The 27,793-nt window shown below is 34.8% G+C and overlaps 2 protein-coding genes and 1 long non-coding RNA gene across 4 annotated transcripts; 1 reads left to right on the forward strand and 2 right to left on the reverse strand.

The window, feature by feature from the left end:
- Positions 1-557: 557 nt before the first annotated feature.
- Positions 558-1,241, forward strand: LOC111019269 (uncharacterized). Its single transcript, XM_022295613.2, has one exon. It carries the CDS (start codon positions 614-616, stop codon positions 1,082-1,084), a length of 471 nt encoding a protein of 156 aa, XP_022151305.1. The 5' UTR covers positions 558-613; the 3' UTR covers positions 1,085-1,241.
- Positions 1,242-4,550: 3,309 nt separating this feature from the next.
- LOC111019271 (uncharacterized) lies at positions 4,551-7,635 on the reverse strand. 2 transcript variants are annotated; one of them, XR_015787692.1, is made up of 4 exons: positions 6,968-7,635; positions 6,763-6,806; positions 5,683-5,997; positions 4,551-4,728 (listed from the first exon to the last, which is right to left on the reverse strand). It is a non-coding gene; the product is annotated as an uncharacterized LOC111019271 (long non-coding RNA). The 2 variants fall into 2 exon arrangements; XR_015787693.1 differs by lacking the exon at positions 6,763-6,806.
- Positions 7,636-22,872: 15,237 nt separating this feature from the next.
- LOC111019253 (aspartic proteinase) lies at positions 22,873-27,721 on the reverse strand. Its single transcript, XM_022295597.2, is given in 14 exon segments — positions 22,873-22,965; positions 23,766-23,885; positions 23,961-24,120; positions 24,239-24,303; positions 24,394-24,507; positions 24,819-24,883; positions 24,978-25,017; positions 25,123-25,170; positions 25,172-25,292; positions 25,403-25,515; positions 25,598-25,692; positions 25,893-25,953; positions 26,037-26,413; positions 27,562-27,721. Coding segments are annotated over 13 exon segments (1,464 nt in total). The 5' UTR covers positions 26,406-26,413; positions 27,562-27,721.
- Positions 27,722-27,793: the final 72 nt, after the last annotated feature.

A 27,793-nucleotide genomic window follows, 5' to 3' on the forward strand; every position in this document is an offset into this window, starting at 1 on the left:
TAGGTTACAAGAAAATGTAAAACGTAATATTTGGTTAAGGAAAGGTACAATCTATTATATATAGGTGAAGAAAATTATCTCCATTCCTATTTTGAGGACAAAACCAAAAGAAAAAACTTATGAGGGTTACAGCAACCCATACATGTATTTGTTTTTAACATTATATTAGAAAAGTGAAAATGTAGAATGGTTTGAAAGGGTAGCTGTTAAAGCAATACTATGAAAGCCACAAGTCTCGAGAGGGAGGGATGAAAAAGTAGAGATAAGTCCATCCAAATTAATAATTTAAGACAGAAAATACAAATCAATATATATTGATCTCATGATCAGATAGCGTGTGAATGGGTTGACTATTATTTCTATTTTCTATATATATTAATTAATTGATGAAAATAAAGTCAAAGCTGGCATGAATATTGGACTGCTTCTTCTTGAACAATTTGGGTGTGGCCATTAATTAATGACACTGGCTTTGGGTGCTACGGTTTATGGATGAGAAAATGACCCAATTTAAAGCCCTCTCTCAACCGTTTGCTTTTTCTGTCTATAAAACGAGTCCCTCACTTCTCATCCAATCATCCAAACCCCAACTCTACCTCTACTCCACTCCTCAATGGCTTCCAAGATTCTCTTTCTTGTGCTTCTTTCTGCTTTTCTCTGCACCACTTCTTGGGCTCGAAAGCTCACTACTACCTCTTTTCACGACCAGAAATTCTTCCACCGTCCCGGATTTGGCGGTGGTGGAGGCGGTGGAGGGTTCGGCGGAGGCGGCGGTGGAGGGCTAGGCGGTGGTTTTGGTGGAGGATCTGGATTTGGCGGAGGCGCTGGCGGTGGTGCTGGTGGTGGTGCTGGAGGTGGCTTCGGAGGAGGTGGCGGTGGACTAGGAGGAGGTGGTGGCATTGGTGGCGGAGCTGGTGGCGGGTTCGGAGGAGGGGCCGGTGCAGGAGGAGGACTTGGTGGTGGCGGTGGGGCTGGAGGAGGTGGAGGTTTTGGTGGCGGCAGGGGAGGTGGACTTGGGGGTGGCAGTGGGTTCGGCGGAGGTGCCGGTGCCGGTGGTGGATTTGGAGGTGGAGTACTTCCTTGAAGAATAAAATTTTACTACAAAGGAAAACAGTGACCTCTAAGCTTTTTGTGTTTATTTTCTTCCATGCAAATGTGCTATGTTATGTTGTTGTATTATGTTTGTTGTTTTTGGTTCTAAAATGAAAAGGGCTAATCTCATATCCTCTACTATTGTATTATCTTTTCACCCATAATTTCGTCTCATATATTTCTAATTTTAATTTCATCTGAGAAATAAAAAGGAAAAAAAAAAAGTTCATAATTTCGATCTCAATTCTCGCAGCTAATTTTTATGGAGAGAGAGAGCAAAATGTCAGATGATTCTCTCATGCTGATTGGATGACCAATGATATGAAACCCTAATTTCAAATAATGTAAGGACTCCACATAACAATCAATCTTATTTCGGCGATTCTACAATTCCCCATGAATATTTCTTAATATAATTAACTTCATGCTTCCAATAAATAATAACGTTCTCAAGTTCTTTTTCTTGCTCTTTTTTTTTATTGTTATTTTAAATTTTGGTGTCAATTTTAGTTCCAACTAGAGAGTAGAAAATTAAAATCACCGAGGAAGAGGCAAAAAATTTACATTGTTAACGTTATATTATATATAAATGTAATTTATCAATTTTATATTTAACTGTTTTATCACACTTTTATATAAACTAGTTTGTATCACGTGCAATGCACGTGGTTATAAATATTTTAATATAATATTTCTAACAATTTAACATATAGAATAACAACTCAACACAACTTTTAAATGTACTAATATTTTGCTTTAAATAAAATATATTTAATATAATATTTCAACAAATTTAACATATAGAATAACAACTCAACGGAAGTAACATTTTGTTTCAAATAAAATATATTATTATTTGTTGACATTTTCAATAAAAAAAAGTACAGTCTTCAAACTAAAACAATAAAATAAGAGGTATAAAAAACATTGAATATACTATAAAGTTGAAATAATTAATGTGGTTATCAATTTTTGATAATCAGGTCTATTGTTAATTGATATATAGTAAATTAAATCAAATTATGTAACTAAAAATTCAAACAGTAGTGAAATAATTTGTTAGATTGTGAAAATTATAATTAAATATTAAATGATTGGAACAAATAAAATTACTTATTTTTACTCCTAAGCTACTTTCTAAAATTGGAAAATCAAATATATTTTTTCTATTTTTAAAAGGATAAATATAAATTATACTACACCATTTAAATATAATAATAATTAAAAATTACAATCCATACCTATTGACACAAGTATTAACAACTTTCTTAATCTAAATATGGATACAATTTAAAAAATGGATGGTATAATTAAATATATTAAGGTAATATTATGTAGTTAAAGAAATAATGTTTCGATAATAAAAAACTAAAAATAAAATAGACACAATACAAAAATTGAAGTTTATGACGTAAATATAAATTAAACCAAAATAGTAAATAAGAAAAAAAATATAATCTTAGAAGAAGGATCTGTCTCTTTCATCTTAAATTTAATAATTCGTAGTTTCAATAATTATCTTTTTTAATATTTTTAAAGTGAGAATTTTATATTGTTTTCTCCTGAACTTCTGCCCACAATGATCCATTATGCCCACAATGATCCATTACTATCTATGCAAACATAATTTCAATGCAAAATTGATTCAGGCAATGATTCATTACTATCTATGCAAACATAATTTCAATGCAAAATTGATTTGAACCGGACAATTCTTATTCGTTGTCAAATATTTTTTAAAAAGAATACAACAATAATCTTTTTGTGTGTTTTCTTAAATTATTTATTCATTCTTTTATTTTTGTATATTATGTAACAAGGAAGAATGAACCAGAATTAAAAAATTGATATTTGAGAAAGAAATTGAATACTATGTACTGCCATGAAATCATTGAAATTGAATGGTCACAACATTTTTGGATTTGTTATCTCAACAGACACTTTAACTCGAACAATCGTGTCTCCCCTAGAAATTTAAAGGGCAAAATAGATATGTATTTAAAAGTGGGGGGCAAAATAGGGAGGTAAAGATTCCCGTCCATAGCCCCATTTAGATATAATATAGATATAGATTATAACAAACTATGTACGACTCGTTAGTTGCTCATTCCTTCATTCTTCACTTCAACGCTATGCACTTAAAAAGATTAAATAAATACTATTAGAATTTTGGGTTTTCGTGATGCACGTGAACAGTAAAATACTATTCAAATTAAAAACGTCACGAAAAGAAAAAAACGCATTTTTGGAGGGAAAAACTGAGATTTCCGGAATTTTGACCTTCTCGTCTCGTTTTTTAAACGTCACAAAAGAGTAAGACGCGTTTTTGGTGGGAAATGACGGAATGTTTCAGATTTTTAATTTTAGGAAAATATTATGAAAAATCTATTCCTCTTCATTTTTAGAACATTAGCCATTTTTTGTTTATTTTTAGGAAAACAAAATTAAATCAAAACCCTAGCCTCTCCAATATTCTTCTTCCTCCTCTCTTGGTAGCCGCCTACCCCTCCTTCTTTCGTCTCCAGTGACCCGCCACCAACCGACACGGTCAAATTCCATCCCACGCCCAAATTTCTTTCTTCTTTCTTCCTCTTCTCCCGTCAATTCTTCTCCCTCCTCTTTCTTCTTCTTCTTCAGTCGCATCTTCTTTCTTCTTCTTCTCCTACTGTTTCTTCTTCTTCTTTCTTCGTCTTTTCTACGGCTTCTCATGCTATTGATGGCACTACCAGGTGAGTAAAAAAGCCCTATTCTTTTCTTTTTTAATCCATCGTTTCGTTCTGTTTCGGTTTTTAGGGCTCTATCATTTGAAAAGTACGAAACACGAAATTTGCGATTCAAAATGCGATTTGAATTGTTTTGCCTTTGTTTCATTCTGAATAGTATACGTTTTTAACAACATTGATTTTGTGTACTCTCCCTCCAATATATCCCATCTAATATCTCTATGTTTAGCTTTGATAAGTTCTCTACTAGAAATTCGGTCTACGGTGACGTTTTTGGCTTCACAAAAAGCTTTCGTGACGTTTTTAACGCCATCACATATACACCAATCACGAAAGGTATACGAGACGTTTAAAAAACGTCACAAAAATTAGCAACGGTTTATTAGCGTCATGAAATACATGCACTTCCACGACGTTCATAAACCGTCACGGAAAGACCTGTAAGACCTTGAACAGGGGAGGAGAGGTCATGTGACATCCTTTCATGACGGTGTTTAAACATCACGAAAAGTGTATTTCGTGACGGTGTTTAAACGTCATGAAACATTTATTCCGTGACGTTTGATAATCGTCCTAAAAAATATTTTGGTGACGGTTTAAAAACGTCACTAATGATTTTATTTTGTGACGATAAAAAGAGGGTCACTGAATATGTATTTAATTTTGATTGCAGACGTCGCGTAATATTTAAATCTCATATAATTAAATTGTCAATGGAAATCACAAATACATTAATTTAGATAACAAAATTGAAATATATATAATATTCTAAATATTCTCGGACTTGCTAGTACATTATATTAAACATGTTCAAATTCCTACAAACACAAATCACACACCAACCCCAACAAGGAAGCTCATCCATCAATTAGTTGCATCCCTAATTGTCGACTTCTTTGTGTTCGTGAAAGACCTAATGAAAAAAACAATACCCAAGTTAGATAAATGAATAACCAAAGATAGATAAGGAAAGAAAATCAATTCTAAAAGAACGAGTCTATTTATTAAAAAGTGCAAAGGATCGTGAAGATAACTATATATTTCACATTGTATAAGAAAAAATTCAATTAACATTCTTAAATAAACGCAATAGGAGCCTATCACAATAGTAATCTTTACAAATACAAATCCCAACAGAACAAAATTGATTAGACAAAAACCAATCTTATACACTTCTTCTACACCCTTCAGTAATATATCATAAAATATCATAATTAAACAAGTATCACAATGATTGAAAACGTACATTAATCTTCTATAACACTACAAATAATCAACATTCACAGTCTTCCTTATCAACTTACTCAATAATCTGATAAAACAACCAACATAACGATCAAACAAAGATCCGAACAGAGCAAGCGCGATTAAAATAAACGACATGCCTACACTTTTTCTACATCCTTAAATTACATAGCACAAAATATCAGTACAATCATAAGGTTTGTAAACGTACAATCATCCCATAATGAAAGTATCGATAATCAGTATTTATAAAACTCTTATGTACTTACACAATAATATGATACGATAACCAACAAAATAACTAAACAAAGTTCCAAATAGAACAAAATAGGTTACAATAACAAAAGAACCCAACACTTGTTCTATATCCTTTAGTAGTATAGCACAAAATATACTTCTAATAATATAGCACAAAGCTAGTATATCAGAAGGATTGGAAACGTCCATTCCTCTTCTAACGACAGTATCTATAATCAATATTCAGTTTTCCTTGTGAACGTACTCAATAATTTGATAAAGGTGCTAAATTAGCTATAGTTACAACATATAACAATGCTGATTCAGAAAAATTTAAGATTTAAATGTTATAGTACGAATGATGACGAAAAGCAAGTTAACTTACCTTTGTTATAATGGAACTTTGATGGAAATGACCACAACATGCTTAAGCTCACCTGGACGCGGTCCGACAAAATAAAAAATCCTTACAACTTCTTGTTCCAATACGAAGCTTGTTCCTGTCATATAAACTAATAATAGACAAGTTAGGAAAATAGGCTTTCTCAAAAAATTTGACATAAACAATAACATTTAAACAAAATTTTAAATTTTGTGGACGAAATTCTTCAATGGTGTTAAGAAAAAAATTTATAGGTGCACAAGTTATATAATGATTGGAACCTTCACTGTAATTCTGCTATAAAACTTGATTCCCAACCTAAAACAAAGAAAACAAGGAAAAAGAAAGGAAATAAAGATATGCATTCGAAACTACATATTTCTAAAGAACAATTGACAGGTAACAACTTAAATACTTTAAATCTCCTTTATTAAGTATAACCAAAATCAGTTCACACAATAATTCAACCCACTTAAAATCAACACCCAAGAAAATTCAAAACCACAATAGTTAGCATCACCTTAGTTGTGACAATGGGTAGAAACAAAAGAGTAATCATATGCAAGATACTTTCCAGAGAAAGATAAAAGAGACCTATGGGAATAAGTGGCTTTCTTCGGCATAGATAATGAAATCTATTGTGCTAGACACTGATGCCTTTCTTCATCATAGATACAATGAAACACAAAAACTCCACAGAAGTAGGAAAATTCTCATACTGTTTAAAAGTAGGAAAATTCTCATACCATTCAAAAGTAGGAAAAGCAGCATAGAAAAATGAAAGCTAAGGAGCGAAAGAATTAATAATCGAGAGTGAGAAGTTATTACCATTAAACAAACACAAAATCAATAATTAAATAACATAAGCAAGAAAGGAGATGAAATAATGTAGTAGTTATAAGATTAAGATAAAATAGGCCGTTTGTAAGCATATTACAGCTAAAAGTGAAGTGATATTTCTTATCAAAAGAAAAAAAAAAAGTAAAGTGATACATGATACTAATATTAAAAATGATTTGTAGACACAAACTTGGCATTAGGTATACAACATTCTTGAGAAAATATGAGTAAAATTTAGCTTACTTAAAAGCTTCCAAGTCATTGTTGAACTTGCTTGAAAGCATTCTCTAGAATCACGGTGGAAAAATGAAATTTAAAATTAAACCAATAGCAAATTTTGACAAAATCAAGGCAAACTCGAACACATTTTTTTACGGTACGTGTAAATACATCAGACAAGATCAGTGAACTCAAATCAAATATATGTAATAAAACACAACAAACTCACAAGTTCCATCTATTTTTCACATAAATGAAGCTTGTTTTACAGAGAACCCATTAAAGGCACTAGCACGTCATCAAGGATTTTGGAATTTGTCAACAAAGAACATATTGAAAAAGGTAGAGGTACAAAGATAAAATAAAATACTGTGTAAACAATAATAAACACAAAATGTCAAAATCTAATTAATATTATACCAGTGATAACTGATACTATGAGATGCCAAAAATGGGTCTAAAATTAATGTAGATAAATCTAGTTCAATACGCATTTGTTAAATGGAATGGGCCGATCCCATAAAAACACACCGATTAGAAGTATTTGGAACATTCAAATCTCTAGACATAACACAAATGCAAAAGCAAGCAAATGTTACAATATGCTTAAATAATTATGGAGCTCTATACAATTAAATCTAAAAAGTATTGAAGCATATGTACTTCAGATTCTAAGAGAAATTTTTCTTTGATGTAAGAATCACAAGTTTACTTATTACTCAGAGTCAAAACTTTCTACTTAAAAATTTAGTGAAATCAAAGTATTTGGGTGTCGCACATTTGTCTTTCACAGTTGAACAAATTCAGTTTCAAAATTTTTTTTAGAACAACTCAGAAAAATTCAGTTTCAAAATTTAAGGGTTCAATCAGAGGGATTCTTTGGTTGTTGCATTGAATTTTGAATTTATATATATATATATATATATATTAAAATAATTAATGAGAACCATCAGATTACCTCGCATAGCTAACAGAAAGATATATGATTTGAATGATTCTAACCTTAAATGATCATAAAAATATTTCTTGTCACTTATCGAGAATGTGAGATTAATGAACAGAAAGAGAGCGATACCTGGTAACGCCAACGATAGTGGCTACATCATCGATCACTGATACTTCCAAATTGAAACCAAAGAAAATAACTCAAAATATCCTAAACTTTTTAACATAATAAATTCAAACCAAAGAAGGTTCAGGAGAACTAGCACCGAGGGTCAATTTATTTGGTTGACTTCCAACATCAATAGCCTCTGCCTCCCCACACTAACCATCATTGATTGAAACTCTCCATGCTTGTAAGTTTGAAAGAGATAAAAAAGAACAATAGGTATTAAACAAGTTGCATTACATAAACCACATAATCACTTTCTTTTATGAATATGTTCCATGTACCACAAACGTTGCAAAATATAATGGAGAGTTCACATACAGCCACAATTTTAATTTTGGTAAAACCACAAAGTTTGATAAGTATAGGCCTTCATTCAATGAGAAATAAATCAAAAGACAAAAGGTACAATGTCTCTCGTAACAGTGTCTTTGTTTCTACAAATTCTAACATAGTAACAAGGGAAAGTATGAAGAGGGAATATTGAGAAAAGAAACTAATTTATTGCTCAACTTGTAAAGGCAACTACATTATTGTCAAAACAAGACCTAACAAGTTCATCATCAAGAGCAAAACAGTTGATTTGGGAATTTTATCTTCTTTGCAACTTGCCACTGTACCCAATAACTTGAATCCATTTAATAATCAACTTATTGTAGCTAGTAGATAATATAACTTTAGCAGATTTAGGAACGACTAATGAAGTAACATTCTTCATATGTCCGGATTATATAAAGGGATTTGTCAAGATCACTAGTTGAAAAAGACTAAAAGATCTATCAAGATCATAAACTATGACAAGATGTTTCTCTAACTTCCGATATCATTAGATATCTCCCAAACTTTTGCCCGTTTTGTCAACGGACATAGTCAACACTTAAAATTTATGATCATATTAGTAAACTGTACAGATAATTCAAGTAACTAAAATGTAAAGTAAGGCAAAAGGAAGCATTGAAGGGATGAGAATCCCGGAGCGGAAGCAGATCTTCGTCGCTGATTTTCGGGATACAAAACCAAAATTGAAAGAAGGAAAAAACAGAGGAAACTTTACCTTTGAAGAACGTTTCTTCAACGAGTTTCCCTCGAACACCACCACTATGTCTTCCTCGCTATCCTTTTGGGTCTCGGGATCGTGCTGGTGGGAGCAATCTTTTAGAACGAGAGGGAGAGATTGAGAGAGTTCTTCTTGATTGAGAGAAAACGGTTGGGTGTACTTCTTCTGTGTTGTGTATTTTGCAGAACTGCAAAAACAAAACAGAAGCAGTGACGTGGGGCAACTCCTCACGTCACACTAACCTCCTACTCCCCTGCAATTTTGCAGGGGAGTTTAATATTATTAATATTAATAATATTAATAATATATATATATATAATTAATATATATATAATAATTAAAATATAAAAATTAATTTATTAATTAATCATATTAATTAATAAATAATTATTAATTATTAATCCAATTAATAATTAATATATATATATAAATCAAATAAATAATTAACACTTAATTATTTATCACAAAAATAGAATCATATTCTATAACATTTCTCTCGTATAACCTATAGTTCTAATGTACATCTTATGCACATTATTTTTAACCTATAGTTTTAATATGAATCTCATTCATATTAATTTTATTTGAATCTCATTCAAATAATTTCTCTCATAATATATAGTTTTAATTTATAATTAACTATATATTATAATGTATCAATATACATATAATCACTTAAGTAATTTGAACAATTCAAATTCTTCCAAAAACTTGATCCTCGTTTTACCCGTTATGAGCTAGCAAGGGGACCTAATGGACATACAGATCCGAAGCTCCAACGATGCAAGATTAATCGGTCAAACTCATTGACCGAGTTAATCTAGATTCGTTAACTACGAGTCATTCCACTAAAGACCCGCAATTGTACTCTTCTCACTGCAGAATGTTTTCGTGTCCATGGATATACGACCATTAATGACGAGTCAATCCTTCACGAGTGTTTGTAACTCAAGTTGGGTTAAATTACCGTTTTACCCCTAAGTTACATCTTGCTCCTTAAACACCACTGCTCTTATAATGAACAATCCGGTTATGGTCCAACCAATAACCGGAAGTCCCTCTCGGCCAATGAGAGGGTGGGGCCCCTTGTTCAAGTCCCGGAGTCAGCATTTAAGGGAACACTCATCTACTCCCCTAAAGTCGGGGAAGAGTGAATTCTATCTTGTGAAGTTATGTTCCCAGCTCCCCACTCGATCTCGTCCCCAAAATGGTAGGAATGTTGAGTCGGCGACTCGGGCCACTCTCACCCATACAGATCAAAGGACGAGTCCTCACGGGTAGGAGTCCATAACTCACTCAGGATTGAGAATGAGTTGTCTGGTCATCCTAAGAAATAGCAATCTATTAGTTAACGGTGTTACATCTAAAGATTGCCTATGTCGTGGTCCGGTCTTATACAAACTCATTGTATAGGATACCCCAACTCGCATGTCTCCACACGAACGACCTGGATCGAGTCGTCTGTAACCTTTACAGGATAAGGTACCCAGCCTTATCCATATACTATAGACCATTTAGGTTATTCACGGGATATTATCCATTCATATATCAGGGGTATATCAAATATATACCTCGTATATCAACTATATACCCAGTATATATATTGTCCCGATTACATCAAAAATAACCTTGGATTTTGGACAATGCAAAGCTATGATTCAACAACAAAATAAAACTTTATTAAATAGACATTTGTTTTTACAAAATACAAACTACGAGTTTAGGGCAACACACCCAACAAGCATAACATAAAAAGTCCTGTTTAGAAAGTGTTTAGCATAGCAAAAGTTTGTCAATGGCAAGATCAACTCAATAATGAAATTTTCAAACATAAATGTAAAAACATATATAACCCGTAGAAATGATGTATTAAAGTTTGGTTTCTGTTTTTACATCAAGAAAAAAGAAAAGGAAGAAAGAGGCGAGAACATGAAGATGATCAGCTACCATCATGTTCTTGAATTGGAATAGTAAGAACACCTATAAGTCTTAACGTCACATCACCAAAAATAAATTCATCAAAAAATAAAATAAAATTCTCTCTCACCCGATTTCTCTTTCTTTCCCTATTCCTATTCCCTTCTAGATCAAGCAAATCCACCTTCTTTTTTTTTTCTATAAATACCCCTCTCCTCCTCTCCACTCCCACCAACAAATTCCCACATACAAATCATCCAAATCACCAGCCACTTCGTGAATTAATCTATATACTATTCATACTTTTGTGAATAAATTTTAAGTTTCTTGGTTGCAATAAATTTGCCTATAATGTCGCGTATCGTCGCTTGTCGTAGGTGCAGCCGCTGTGCCTCAACAAGTTCATCGGATCTGAAGCAAAACTATTCGACTGTTCTCTCAACTCACCGGAGAACAAGTCGTTGTCGTAGAAAACGATCACCGCACACTAGAAATCAAAGGAAACATTTCTGGTTCTTACGTTGCACTACCCCCGATCGCCACTGGAATGATACGCCGCCTCTGCTCATGTCGCTCGTGTTTCGTGTCCTGCCGCTGGAGGTCTGAGATCGCCAGAGAGTGGCTGAGGTTGGACGAAAAATGGAAGGGGAGGAGTGGTTATGGAGAAGAAGAGAATATGGGGGTTGCAGCATACGTGAACAAAGAGGAAAAAAATAACGGTTAAGGTTTGGTTTTTGTTTTGTTTTTTTTAACATTATTTACTAAAATTAAATTTGTATTAATATATTTCGAAAGTCAGTGTTAGTCATAAAAAGCTTTGTTGGTCGATTCACTTCAAGTTATAGTTTTAATGTCTAGGTCGTGGATTCAATCCGTGATTTACGCATATTTGTTTTGTTAATTTGTAATTTTCCTACTTTTCGTGACAATTCTTAAACGTCACAACATCTAAGTTTTTGTGACGCTTTTTTAACGTCATGAAAAAGCCAGAAACCCGAAGCATTCCATCTTTTCCCGTAAAAAACGCACGTGTCCTTTTCGTGATGCTTATTAAATGTCACGAAAAACATACTTAATTTCTACTTTTTGGTGACGGTTAGAAGAAATGTCACGAAAGGTAAAAAATTTGAAACATTCCGTCATTTCCCGCAAAAAACGCACCTCACTTTTTGTGACGTTTTTTAAACGTCACGAAAAATGCTTGTTTGTCCAAACCTTTTGTAACGTTTAAAAAACGTCACAAAATGTCAAAATTTCGGAAACCTCCGTTTTTTCCCTCCAAAAATCCAGTTTTTTCCTTTCGTGACGTTTTTTTTTTTTAATGTCAGGAAAAGCCAAGTAGTGGTTTCTTCTTCATGAGCACCAATTTATCACTACTGGTTACTTATGCCTACTCACTGGTCTTTATCAATCACTTTTCTGATATATGACTTCAACTACAATGGCTTGAATAAGATGAATGGAGCGCTGATATGTGTAGTTGCAAAAAATGGCTAGGGGACTATGAAATTATACTTACGTGGTATAGATATTGTAAATCTAATATCTACGTGGGGTTGGCATCTGGGGTTGTGGGTGCTTTGGATCTTTGTGTTGTGATTGGTTTTATGTAGTGTTTATATTCATGTCATGCATATAGTTTAAAGTCTAGTTGGATAATTGTGTGGCTATCTTGTAGCAAAGATAGCCAATTAAGACTTAGTGTTTATATTTTCATAAATGAGTCAAATCTCATTATTTGCTTGGTCATTCAGGGTTGTGCAATATAATCTCGATTGCTACTGTTAGATTCTGCTCATATTGTGATGCTATTAGATTAGATTTTGTATTTAAGTCTCTAGATTTAAGTTGTGTAGCTTACTTTTAGGATTTTTAGTAATTGAAGAGGTAAACAGCGTACTGTTCAATTCTCGAAATTTGAGTTCAATTATGATATCTTGTGTTGTCTGTGTTGCAATAATTTAGTCTATTTATTATGATTTTAGTGCGAAAAAAATCTAATCTAGATTTTATCTTATAATTTGTAGAGAATGTTTAATTAGTTATTGTGGTAGTTTTTCTAAATTGCATTTTTTTTGAAAGATTTGTTGTAGATCAATCACTTGGTTACTCATGAACTTTTTGTCTTGAAGAGGTAAACAATAGCATTTTGTATTTAAGTCTCTAGATTTAGGTTACGTAGCTTTTAGGTTTTAGGTTTTTAGTAATTAAAGTTGTTCTTGAGTTTTGATGAGGACTAAATTTTCTCGTTTCCTCGTAGGTGATCACTTTTTGAAGATGAGGATGAGGTTACTGAATAAAAAAAATTAAAGCTTTCTTAGATGAAAAGGTTTGAATTTTCAATTTGAGTCTTTGAGATAAGTGACTATTTTGTCTTTCTAACCAACATTGTCGGCCCTTTTATTAAATACACTTGTCGGTTCTTAGTTGGGCATGAAATTGGAGTGGTTCTATTCAGTTCTAATTTGTAATGCATTTTTTCGATGTCTTTTTTATAACTGCCACGTGTATGTTATAGTTAATGATGTAAATATGTTCCCCTCTAGGTTTTCTTGATCATGCTTTGATTTTGCCTTTCATATTTGTTTATGCAGGAGTTTGCACAACGGTTCTTCACGAATCGAGCTCGAACTCGGTCTCCGGTTTCGACCTGAACACTAGAGTGGACCTGCACAAGAGAGTAAGCACTCCGACGCTCAAGTCAGTATAGATCGGACTCCGTATTTTTGTTCGAGGTGAGATTCCATACCTGAGCGTGAAATGAAGTCCTCTATTTATAGGTGATGGATCCGACAGTACACACGACCGGCGGTTATGTGTCTTTTCTCATATCGGACCTGTCGGGTTCTGAGCAGGTCGGACCCTAGTCAGGTCGAACCTTGGTGCCCATACTTAGTCTTTTATAACGGGAGAACCCGGACTCCTCGGCGGGGCCGAGGTGGACCTAAGCAATCCTTTTTATTTGGTTTCTTCAAACACTAATAAGGGTCATCCACGTGTCTCGGGTACGTTTACCCCCAAACATTGGCCCCCTCTCTGTCAGGTTCGATCTCGACCTGACAGAAAAGTTCATTCGAATCTATTTTGGACACGTGGCGACTTTTAATTTGTAGAGAGAATATGACCGTTGCGGAAGACGTTTCGACCTGCCAGGTTGTCGGAGCACTCAAGTGTTTCGCCGTTGCGTATCTCGAGAAGATCCTAGCCGCTCGTTGATTACACGTGTACGACGCAGAGGTTTTTCCGATCAGCTATAAATAGTCCCGAAACTTCAGGTCAAACCCTACATTTCCTGAATTTCTGGAGTTCGATCTGAAACCAGCTCGAACCTTCTGTAGGTCAGTCATTTTCACTTTTACTTTCTTTTCGAATATGGTGGTGTTCCTGTCTTCCCCCTCCAGTAGTGATAGCCTGGGTAGCGTAGGTCGAACCATAAGTAGCTGACCCCCCAAACCAAGTGATTCTGGGGAGGTCTTAGCTCGTAGGTTAGAGTCCAAGTTGGAAGAAATAGAGAACTTTAGGTTCTCAGATGATGGAGAGGATAGTGATACCTCCACCTCGGGCCAGGGTCTGGAGTACCCTTCTAGGATGCCCGAGCACTATCTCGGACCCCTTCGTAGGGGGTTTAAAATTCCAAACAACATCCTACTTAGGATCCCAGAGGAAGGGGAAAGAGCTGACAATCCTCCAGAGGGATGGGTCACTCTTTATTTGAAGATGTTTGAGTACGGCCTCAGACTTCCCCTTCATCCCTTTACTCAGGAGTTATTAAACTGAACTGGACTGGCTCCTGCTCAAGTGGCCCCCAATGGGTGGGGTGTCATTTTTGCTTTAGCCATTCTTTTTTGGTTGCGAGCTCGGGACGAGGATGAGGCCGAGCTGCTAAGCGTTGACCAACTTCTTGGGTGTTTTGAGGCCAAGAGGATAGCCAAAAAACCAGGTCGGTACTATATGTGCGCGAGGAAGGGCGCGGGTGGTATAGTCAAGGGGCCGACCTCCATCAAAGGATGGTAAGTAAGTGGTTCTTTGTCTCTGGAGAGTGGCTGGCAAAGGACGAGTTTGGTCGCGCCTTCTTTGATTTTCCCACTAGGTTTGGGAACTTAGGTATGGAGTCTTTCTTTTTTTTTTTTTAATTTCCTGACTTTCATATCTAACTCGAACTTTCGTTTGCTTTGTGCAGTATCAATTAAGCCGATTCCCGAGCTCGCTCAAGCCACCTTCGACACCCTCAAATACTACAAGGACAACTTCCCAAGGGGCCGGAAGATCGGGACCTTGGTCACAGACAAGCTGCTGCTAGAATCAGGGCTACTTGACTACAACCCTCTGGTTCGACCAATTGAAGCTTCGAGGCCAAACTCTGAGCTCGGTAAGCCGCATTCAATCTCGACTTCAATTTTTTCTTTCCACTGATCTCTAATTTTATGCGTATTTATTTTGCAGCAATGATGTGCGGATTCACTGGAAGGGTGAAGCGCAAGTCCAAGGGTCGTGCTCACGCCCTCAAAACTGTGGTGGGAACTGAACCGGTGACACCTACGGTGCCACGAACTGAGGCTCAGGGCAACTCCGGGTCGTCTTCTGCAGTCCCCACCCCCGTGATCGAACTAGACTTGTCTGGGGGTCGATCTGAAGAGAAGCGCCCAAGGGAGGAGTCCGAGGCGCTTGACGTATCTCCCTTGAATGAAGTGAGGGGAGAGTCTCCTTTGAGGAGAAGAAGAAAGAAGAAGAAGACTTCCTCCTCCTCGGAGGCTGGGGCTCGTGGGACTCTGCCTACGAGCCATGCTGAATTGGTAGATGACCCCGCAGCTCGGATGGGGGGAACATCCGATGTGCGAATGCGGTTTAGGATGGAACCGTCAAGTTCCGGGGTGAAAGACCAGGTGTCCCGCATCTCGGCCACGTGCTTGGACCGCTGTCTGAGGAGAGCATCCAAGTTCGTGAGTGATCTTGGGTCCGTACTGCAGAGGACCATTGACAATGCTGCCAAGGTAAGACCTGCTCTTGTGTCACGTTTTTACTCTCAATTCCCAATCTTGATCTAACCATCATGTTCTCTGACTTTTTGCAAGCGTTTATCGCTTCCATTCACTCAGCAGTTATGGTTAAGGCCGAACTGGATGGAAGAGAGGCTTTGGCAGCAAAGGAGATGGAGAACTCCTCTGCTGCTTTAGAGGCTGCCACCACACTGAAGGGTGAACTGCTAAAGGCCCAAGGCGAGGTGGATGGTTTAAGGGCCGAGGTGGATGCCAAGGCCGAGCTTTTGAATAAGGAGGGTGAGAAACACAAGACCCACCTCCGAGCAGCCCATGCTATCACCAAGGGGCTGGAGAAGGAGAAATTTCAGCTTTTGAAGGAGAATGACGACCTTGCTCAGGTCCTTGAGGAGAGGGACGCCTCAATTGGGCGCCTTACGACCGAGCTCAAAGATCTGAAAGAGCGCCTCACCAAGATCACACCAATTACATGCAACTTTATGCAGCAAAAAAGACCGAAGTTGTTGATGTAGAAATTTGGCCTTCTGGGATTCCGCCAAATTCGCACCACTCTTCTAGAATAAAGGGATCGATGAGACCTGCAAAACAGAATAGCACTAAAGGCTAGACCTACAAAACAGAATAGCACTAAAGGCTGGACCTACAAAACAGAATAGCACTAAAGACCGCCAAATTGCCACACAGGCTCCGATGCTTAAGTCAAAATCGAAGTAGTTGAGTATAAAGTGTAGGGTGTTGTGAGCATCGCAAAAAGTAGAGATTTGTAGCATACCTCTACGATTTGGCTTACTTCCCTATTTATAGGAGTTGAATCCTGATCCTTCTAGGGATTGTGGAATTTGAATCGTGATACATTTAGTAAATCTGATTATCTGAATCTAGGGAGATCTTCTCCTTTTAAATATGAGATATCTTTTCCTGAATCCCCTAAAAAGAATTGAGATTTTCTCATCCATAACAATAGACCTCACTCTTAAAGTTGAAGATTATCAAAGTTCTGCTTTGAGAGTATTTTGTTGTTCATGGCTTGACTATTTTTGTGGAATAGCCTCTTTATGGTCACCATTGATTGTCGTCTTAATTATGCTGACTTTCCTAAACCTCATTCTCTTTTGTTGTAGTTGACTACCATCAAGTCTGTTAACATTGAGAGTACTTGTCGTTGTTAGTTGTCGTTTTTTATGGGTAAACTGTCATAGCCCCATTTTCTTTTGTTGTAGTTGGCTGCAACCGAGTCCCTTAGTGTTGAGAGTATTTGTCGTTATCAGTTGTCGTTTTTATGGACTGGCCTGTTATAGCCCTCGTACCCTTTTGTCATAGTTGGTTGTAGTCAAGTCTCTTGGTTTACTCTTGGGTTTCCAACCTACTTGGCTTTTGCCAATGTTTTTATACCCTGAGTCCAGTCTATACCCTTTTGTCGTAGTTGGCTGTACTCAAGTCTCTTGGTTTACTCTTGGGTTTCCAACCTACTTGGCTTTTACCAATGGTTTTATACCCTAAGTCTAGTTGATACCCTTTTGTCGTAGTTGGCTGTAGTCAAGTCTCTTAGTTTACTCTTGGGTTTTCAACCTACTTGGCTTTTGCCAATGGTTTTATACCCTGAGCCCAGTCGATACCCTTTAGTCGGTTGTCGTTTTATGGGCTACCTGTCATAGCTCCCATTCTCTTTTGTTGTAGTTGGTTGCAATCAAGTCTCTTAGGCACTGCTATACGGTTAGTTTTAATCGTTAGATTTTGGCCTTGGGATCTAACTTTCAACAGGGCAAGTGGTGCTTGCTTTGGGTTCCTAACCTCTTTGGCTTTTGCCCATGTTTTATACCTCAGGGTTTACTCTCGAGTTTCTAACTCATTTGGCTTTTGCCAATGGCTTTTATACCCTGAGTTTAGTCGGCACTCTTGAGTTTCTAACATATTTGGTTTCTGCTTGTTTTTTACCCCAAGTTAAATCAACACCCTTGGGTTTCTAACCTATCTTGGCTTTTGCCACATGGTTTTTTACCCATGGGTTTCATTGATTGGTTAGGCTTGCCTGCTTTCTGTTTTAACCATGATGTGTACGCATGCCTTTTTCAGCACCTCGGGATTCTCTTCCCTAGTTTCACTGACTAACTTTTAGCTTATCGGCCTGCTTCTAGATCTATCCATGTTCGAGTTCCTTGACCAGCTGTTGATTTACTTACCCATGCCCCAATTTGAGGGATTTTCATTTAGGGTAAAAGATAAACTCTCAAGTAGTAAAGATGCAATTATATATTAGATGTCAAAAGTCTTATTCATAATATATAAAGAGGTAATTGCTCAAGTAATAAGTAATTAATTAAATTTCAGATGCTAAGAACTTTTTAAAATCACAAATGAGTAAGTATCTTTGGAAACATAATATCAACATGTAGTTACCAAAAAATCAGTCCTAAATTATGTGATCTACTAAATATGCGGTTACCATAAATTTAAATCTAAACTCTCGTAATCATAAACAATCAGAATTACATAGCAAACTTACCATCGTCTGAAGTAGAAACTCTGTATGTTAATCAGTTGCTTTTTCTTTTCTGGAATTTGTTGACTCGTTTATCCCAGAGTCTGTTTTGGAATCCGTCGATTTATTTTAGCCAGGATCTGTCCTGGGATTTGTTGATTTGTTCGTTTTGGGTCCTGTCTCAGAACTTATTGATTTGTTTTTTTTTTCTCGGCTACCTCAGGTAAGGGAAGCCCCCGAGTCGTATGGCATTTGTCTTTTGAAAGTTGTGGTCTTCCTCCAGAATACATGTCGATTCGTTTCTCCCGAGATCTCCTTGGATATAAGTATTTCTCGGTCAATTCGTCGTCAATCGTCTTGACTTTTTGTAACAACCGAAAAAATATATAAATATATATATATTTAAATTATTATTTTTTAGTTGTTTTCTCAAAGATAAACCTTTTTGTTTTAAAAATTATTTTAAAGATAATTTATTTTTAGAATTACAAATATATATATATATATAAAAGAAAGAATTTTATTAAATCTTTATCTTTTTATGTTATCCTTTTTAAAAGAGGATTCATTAGGCTTTGTTATAAAAGCCGTTAAATCCTAGGTTTTATTTTTCTTAAACTGCTAGACCTAGTTTTCTCTCCAAGAGAAAAAAAAAAAAGTTTTGGTGTTTTCTCTCAAAGATCGGTAAGCTTTTTTCTTCCTCGTTGTTTTGGTTTTATTTTTCTTGATCTATAGTTCTTTAATTCAGTTTATTGAGAAAATTTTTGAGGTCTTTGTTTCTTAGAATAAAAGATTTTAAGGACTTTTTGCCCTAAAAATTTTCCAGAATTTTTAGTTTGAATCTTTTTTGTTTATGAGACTGTTTTTGGGCTATTTTGAGACTTTTTTTTTGCATAAAAGTTTACTTATTTGTATCCTATAAATTATAGTTGGTTGTTATAATTTTTACATAAAAAATTATATGTTTTTACCAAGTTTTAAAGGTTTTCTATAAAGTTTTCAGATCTGATTTTTCTATAAAAATCAGTAAATTGTTAATTGTTTTATGGAAAATTCTTGGAAGTTTTATTTTATAAAACAGAAAATTTTCCAGATTTAAAATCCCCAAATTTTCAATTGATTATAAGGCTTTTAAACTTGTTTTGTTGACAAACTTTTTGTAAATTTAGTCTGTATTAATTTATACCGATTCTTGTAATTTTAAAGTTTGTTATTGTTGATTTTAGAAGCTTTTTAACCAAGTTTTCAGATCTGATTTTGTAGCCCTAAATCCATATTTTACGAATTGTTTTGCATAAAAAAAAAGTGTTTTGAATGGAAAAATTGTGTAGATAAGATTTGCTTAATAATTGGTTGAATTTTAAATCCTTAGGATTTAAAGATTGATTTTGGATATTGGTTGTTTTTAGGCCTGTAAGTTGACAACTATCAAGGAAGAAGTTAAGTTAGATTTGTCATATCTCTTCGAAAAAGTATTGTAAGTAATTTATCATATCTCTTCGAAAAGTATTGTAAGTGATTTACCGTATCCCTTCGAAAAGTGTCGTAAGTGATTTACTAAGTAATTTGCCATATCCGTTCTAAAACTAAAATGTACTTTGGATTTGATATGAGGATTTGAAATTGATATGTTGCATTTGAAATTGAAGTTTTAATTATGGATTTGAAAACTATTTTGGCAATTGATATTATGTTTTTGTGCAAAGTATTTGAAGTATTCTTATATGATTTGATAAAGTTTTTTTTAGATTTATTTAAAGGTTTGAAATTGATATTTTGTTTATTTGTAAAATATTTGAAATTTTGTTTGGTTTGATTTAATAAAGTTTGTTTGAAATTAGTTAAATGTTTTGAATTAATATTCAAAGTAAGTATTTGTTTTGCTTGAAACATATTTTGATTGATTTGATAGGGCTATCCGGATACGCCATGATTTTATTTTGAGGAACGTTTTGCTTATTTGGGGTAATAGCCTAATTTGGAATTGATATGGAAATTGCTTATTGAGTATTTTTGTACTCATTTTTCTGTTTTCTAAATGTTTTTCAGATGAAGGATTAAATGATCCAGTGAAGTTTAGCGTACTGGCATAAGTTTGAAAGTCATTTTCTTATTTAGTTAAGTTAGTTTAGAAAAATTCTGTAAAGAAATTGTTTCCACTGAATAATTTTAGTTCTTAAAATTTCTTGAAAGTTACGTTTCCGCATTTTTTCAGAATGACCGTATTAGAAAATACGGGTTGTTACACGTTTAGATCTTAGTCGTCCCCACAGACGATGCCAATTGTTGATGCAGAAATTTGGCCTTCTGAGATTCCACCAAATTCGCACCAATCTTCTAGAATAAAGGGATCGACAAGAGCTGCAAAATATCCTGTAGTGAAATTGAGACTGCTTGAGACGGCGTCGTGGTCATCGTCGGAGGGAGAGAGGGAATAGGGAGAGGGGGAGAGCTTTCCCTCTCTCCCCTATTCCAAAGCTGGAACAAATGAGAGAGGGAAAGCTCATCATTCTCTCCTCACAAAAAGTATAGATTTGTAGCATACTTTAAGGTTTGACTTACTCCCCTATTTATAGGAGTTGAATCCTGATCCCTCTAAAGATTGAATCTAGGAGATCTTCTCGTTTTAAATATAGGATATATTTTCTTGAATCCCGTCAAAGGGAATTGATATTTTCTCCTACATAAAAGCTACATTGATTTCTTATGTTGAAAATTGGTACATCTATCATGTGCAATCCAAAGAAATCCTTTCCCAATTATTGTGTGGAAAGAGCCCTCCTCCAAACATGGCACTAGGAACAAGGTATTAAATTTTTGTTATTATGGATATAATATTATAAAATAAAATCCACGATATATTATGAAAAAAAAATAATCAATATAGTCATAATATTAATAATAAGAAATTTAATATATTTTTTTAACGGTGAAATGCTTATTTGTTCCTATTAATATTTTGTTTTTATAATTTTCAAAAATATCCATCAACATGGATATTTTATTGCTATTTCCATAAAATTTAGAAGTGGACATTTTCATTGATATCAACATTTGATTATGAATACGAAACTAGCACTAGCAATAATAAAAGTTATATTGGATGAACTAACATGATAATAGATGGAATGGAGCACAAGGAAGAGGAAGCAACAATTTCCATCATTTTTCACCCTTTTGTGCCAAATCCTCCCATTTGTTTCACTTAATGTGAGTATGGAGAGATAGGAGTCTAAGAGAGAGAGATTTCGTTTATGTTGGAGAAATGATTTGTAGATGCCAACAAGAGGGAGGAAGAAGAAAGAAGTGCGAGAGAGAGAAACAAAATAATTAAAGTTTGCCAGTCAATGCCCATCTTTTATTTTCTACTAGTAAATTCTTGATAAATAGGAGGTAGTGTCCAAAACTATATATTTTTTCTATTTTCATAAAAATAAATAGCAATCAAATTTTTAATGAGGAAAAATAAATGCTAACGTGGATGAGGACTCAAATATTGAATTGATAATAGACTGACGTCCTTTTACCACTTCAAAATATTTCCAAATAAAATCCCTAATCATTTCCAGATGAGATATTAAAAGAATATCGCGTTTTCCACTCACAAATATTGTATTTAGATTAACTTCGTTAATAATTTAGTAGTATATCTAGATTAATTTATAATTTATAATACAAATACTGTATTCAAGAAAAAACTTGAAAGGCCGAAAATGTTAGTTTTAGATCTAAACTGTTAGATAACAAGAAAAATAACGCATTTCAAATAACCAAATTAATTTATAATTATTTTTTGAATAAATACTTTAAAATTGATTATCCAAGAGTGTTCTTAGAATGATTTATCGAAAATCACTTTATAGTAATTCAAAATTTGTATAATTTTTTCTATATATTGCAACCAAATAACCTAGTGATTAAAATTTAAGAATATGTAACCAAACACTTTTGTATTTTAACTAAAAAAAATTTCATAAAAAATGTTTGAAGAAAAAATACTTGTTTAAAAAGTGAATAAATTAGGAAGTTCGCCAAATTCACACCAAGTCTGTCCAGCAACAACCTAGAAGAGCAAAGCACGGAGAGATCCAAGTCACTAATCAACAACCAAACACATGTAACATCATCAATAACAACAGACAAATTCAGCTTTGTCCCAATTTGTGCCTTTTCATATAATTAACAGTCTAAATATCCATTAAAAATGGTCTTTTTTTTTCCCTTTCCCAGTAAATATACAATCCATTTCAACAGAAAAGGTTACACAAACACATATTTACATACAAAGCTTATAATCTATGAGCTTATTATCATACTAGAGTCGTGGAAACTGGGAAACAGAAATAGAACAAGTTGAAATTTGAGCATTTAAGCAGCTTCTGCAAATCCAACTCTCAAGTTTCCATAATCAAACACGGTATGGTAAGGACCCATGAAAACATCTCCCAAGATCCTGTTTGACGAACGAGCGAGAGCGAGAGCGAGAGCGAGAAGACAATGTTAGCGAAAGCTGGAAGTGAAGAAGAATCGCCCAACTCTACTAGAATCAATGTGCTTTAAGAGAAATTAAGACTTACCAGAGGGGTCCACGCGGAGGCGGCACGTCGAGAGCTGCGAATCCACTGATGCATTGGGTTATAGGTCCCTGGGTGACTTTGATGACGTACTGGTTGCAATAAAGAACAAAAACGTATAGATTCAGAATAGTATGACGATAAAATATACTACAGCATTTCAGAAGAACATGTCCCAAATTCGCAACAAACTCATTAAAGTTTGAAAAGCTATTGTTAATTTGACAAGACTAAAACTGATGATCGTTACCAGAGCTAAAAGAAATATCCAAACGAAAATGGAAGAAGTTTTCTTTCGGGAGAGGGAGCAGAGATGGAAGAAGATTAGTGACTCTTTGATAACATTCTCGTTCCTTGTATTCCATTTTCAATTTTTGAGAAGCCACTCCGTAATTGTTCTTGCTTCTCATTTTTCGTCTTAAATACGAAAAGTTTACAAAATTGTATAGAAATTTTGGAAACAACAAAATCAAATTTCTTGTTTCTATCTTCAATTTTTTTTTCTAAAATATAGTTAACACATAATAAATATCAAAAAAATAAATATAACATAAAAATTTTGAATATTTACTTTGAAAATTTAATTTTCATATAAAAATTTTTATTTTTTTTTAATTTAAAATTTAAGAGAACAAACAAGAAATAGCAACCAACATACTTCGGTTTCTCTTTCCCAGTAAAAAAGGAAGAACAAGGAATAAGAAATAATTACCAAATACAATTTTGTTTTTATTTGTTTAAAGAAAATATAAAGGAAAATAAAAAACGAAAACGAAAAATAAGAAACAAGAATGTTACCAAACGGTCCCATATAAACTAAAGTACTACACAGATACCGAAGAATGAGTCATGATGCAGTCAAACAAAGAAAGACAACCCATCCATATATTACCTCCTCAGGCTTTAAGTCAAAGACCTTTCCACCGATTGTAAATGAAATGTTAGGCAAAGTAGACAAGGAATCACAATCAATTACTGATTCTCCCATAGGACTAGGCAACTTCTCGCACAGCTGCAATCACAAAAGACAATGAGCATGTGAAGCTTAGTTCTGGAGGAAAATCCAGAGGGCAAAGAGTTATTTTACCCGATTTATGTAATCGAGTATCCGGTCTTGTGTTTGCTCATCTGCTAGTTGGCTTTGTATCCACACAACTACCATCTCGCAGGCAGTGCACATCAGTGAATCGTGCAAACCATTGGAGGTTGTCTGGGTGGTGTTATCCAGGACACTTGCAATGCCCGTACTGAGACGAATTTCACCACAATAGGAAAATGAATGTAAATATTACCCACCCTAAAAAAGGAACTTAAGAAATGATGTGACAGCCTACAATTTAAACTAAGGAAAAAAAAAAGCCAAACCTTACACCTCGAGTCCCATCAAAAGTACACAAACCAAGTGTAGAGCAGATTTTCTTTGGTTCTTCCTGTTGAAGTAGAATATGAATAGTTAGAGAATTAAACAAAAGAAATTCTTATGATGAAGTTTTGAGAATGTACAAAGAGATATCATATACCTTTTCTAATAGCAATTTAATTATGGTTTCTCCATATTCTGAGACTAAAGTCTTGCATTCCTCACTTACAATGCCTGAGGCCCCAATGGCGTGATTAACTTGGGTAATAATACTCTGAAATTAGGGGGGAAGAACTCAACCACATATAAACCACTAAAAATTTGTTTGATGTTCGAACAGTAAATGAAACAAAATATCCATGGCTACAAAATTTGCACACTCAATGACTAAATCAAATGAGCAGTGCGGGGCCAATTGCACAGGCAACCATTCCAAAAATGACTGAAATAGCAAATGAAGGGAACACTGAAAGGTTTCATATGAATGGAGCTAAATGAAGAACATCCCACAACAAAGGGAAAATCATATATCACAGAAAATAAACATGTTCAACTTCATTATTGCATATGAAGGATAACACACACCGTTGGACCGGCCAGCAAAGAAGTTCCTGAATCAGCAATTGCTGAGCAACCATTTGAACAAAATCCTGAAATGGTATTGTTTAGGACAAGATTAATAAAGCGTATATGAAAACCACATTTGATTGATATTGATCATAATGTCGACGATTTTTATCGTACCAGTTGTTTTGCCATTGATCCGAACATCACCCATATCGAACTGCCAACATAGAAAATGATACATAATTATACCTAATAATAAACTAGTAACAAGTCAATGATAATTGCATGTAAACTAGTTTTCCAAACAGCACACATAACAGACCTGCCAATATCCTTTCTTAGTAACTGGAACATATGTGTGCTCCCCCCTTGTAGTGATTAGGGTCAACACCGCCAAAGACAATTTCACCACCTTCTTCCTCATCCCCATTGCGATTAAACCAAAACGAGAAAACAGGTTCCTTAACAAGACCTTGGTCAACCATGTTATACCTGTATACTACTAAACATTTAGCAATCTATACAATCAACATCAACTCTTATTTAGATCACACCCAAGTAGCAGGTCCGCCATTTCAATAACATATTGTCTAACTACATACCATACAGGCACCGCGTCTCCAACTGAGATCTCTTTAAAGCCAAGTCCAAGTATGCCATCAAAGTGGGCCAATAAGAATGTGAGGCTGGGTTCCCTAGTTGCCTCGATAAAATCCTGGTAGGAAAAATATCTTTTTAAGTGAAGTACAACCAAGAATAAATACATGGAAAGGACAGAAATGAACATAAACAAATACCTGGTTCTTAACTACTAGGTCACCAACTTTAACATGGTCTCGACTAAAATAGCCCGAAATAGCACCAGTCCCGTATTTAATCGAAGCACGTTTACCTGCAGTAGAAAGTTAAAAAGGGGAAAAAAAGTAATCAAATAAAAAATCCACAATTCCAAAGGGATATGTAGAGGGTACATAAAATTGGTTCTCATAGCCAAAAGCAACTCAAATTAACATTAGTGATATCAGAAAAAATGCATGAAGTGACTGACTCAAATGCATTAGTAAAATAAGAATCTAAAGGAAGAGTAATAACCATTCTTCTTGTAAGTACTTGAACGCCTTGACTTGTACTTGGAATGTAAAAGACAAGCAACCTGCAGACAACTCAAAATCATTGCATGCTCTTATATATAAAGGACAAATAAATCTTTTGACAATAAAGATGATGGGAACTTACAGATAAGCACTTGGATGAAGGAACCCACAAATTAGAACTACCAGTGTCAAATATAACAGTAAACTTCTGAGGGGGAGTACCAATACCAATTTCACCAAAATACTGAGCATTCATGTAATTCTTTAATGCTACAATATCAGTATCAGCAGAGTCTCCCAAATTCTCACTAGGTTGATATTTCTCAACAGAATCTCTCAATGAAACTCCTTCCTTGGTTGCAATCTTGCTAGCAACCCGGTTGTGCTGATCAAAATTCCTCCTTTTAAGTCCAATTCTGACCTTATCATCATTGGAAGCAGAAATAACCATTGGTAACATAAGGAAGCAAATGAAGAGCACGGCTGTCAAAAGCTTGAGTCTGGTACCCATGTTGATAACTGAGAATTGAAAACATGCTTAGTTAAAATAAGTCAAAGATATTCTCAAGGGCAACAATACGATGTAATAGATGCGCACACTATTTAATAACTACAAACCAAAGTTCACATTTCCAACAAGAAATGACTAAAGCTAACAAGTTCATAATTCTTTTATCATCATACGTCAAAGCAAACTGCGCTTAAGTGCAATAATCCTCTGAGGTAAGCTGATGGCAAAAGCCATAAATAATGTGCAAGCTTTGTTTGGTAAGACACACGATATATAAATAAAGTTAGAACTTTATATATGAAAAATATAGTATCATGAAGCACGAGATAACGAAAAATTAAAGAAATTTGAGCTTTGCTTAAGAGATTGTTTAAAGATATAAGCATCCAAGCAAACTTCTTCCATTTGTTTTATTTACTTTTTCATTTAACAGATTGTTTATTTCTAAGAACAGTACCAAGGCGCAAAACACATTCAATCCCTAGTTCCACACTTCCCTTCAGCAGCCCCATGCCAAATCACAGAATGTTCAAATGCAAACCGACTCCCACACAGACATAAAAATTACATATACACTCAAATGCAGCCAGAGACCTGGTTCCCACTTCTCAGGATTTCCACAAGTCAAACTAGTGAATTCCAGAAGCTAAACATGCTATCTAAAAAGTTGATTATGATTATGAAATACATCAAAATTATACAGAAGGAAATCCACACCAGAGGTCAAGTTCTGGAAAAGAAAAATTCTTCGTTGGTCATACAAAGCAACAATTAGCTACAATTAATGCTTCTCTACAGGCGAAAACACGGAAGATGGAAGGGGAAAAAACAGTAGATTAACTTTAGAATTTAGTGATCTAGCGACACTCCACGATTAAGAGGTTCCGGATTTCTCCAGTCCCAAATTATTCGTATCCAAAATCAAATACTTCAAAGATCTAACTTCCCAGCAACTTACCAGAAATCAAACAGAAAAAGGAAAAAAAAACAAATCAAAGAACATTACAAAAGAAGCAATTTCCTAAACCCGAACCTCAGTACAAAAGTCAACAGCAGATGCAAAAAAACAGTACCAAATCAGAACCCAATCGTTCTCCAAATAGATTCAAATAAGCAGACGATTGAATAAAATCAAATAGATGAAAGAAATCTTCACCTTCAAGACGGGAACCAAGGCGAGAGATTCAGAAAATTTTCAACGGGAGATGCCCAAACGAGCTGCAGTTTTTCTTCTATCGTCTACTAAGAAGTCGAAAGGTTCGAACTTGTGCTTTGAACATCTGCCGTACACGTGTATTGAAGATGCCCACGACGTGCGGCGAAGATCGAATATTCTTTTCTTCTTTCCAAATAACACAGCCCCAGTATTATTTGATTGGATAAGGACT

Source organism: Momordica charantia, assembly GCF_013281855.1.
Source record: "Momordica charantia cultivar OHB3-1 chromosome 10 unlocalized genomic scaffold, Mcharantia_2.0 BLBB01000010.1, whole genome shotgun sequence".
Classification (NCBI taxonomy): Eukaryota; Viridiplantae; Streptophyta; class Magnoliopsida; order Cucurbitales; family Cucurbitaceae; genus Momordica; species Momordica charantia.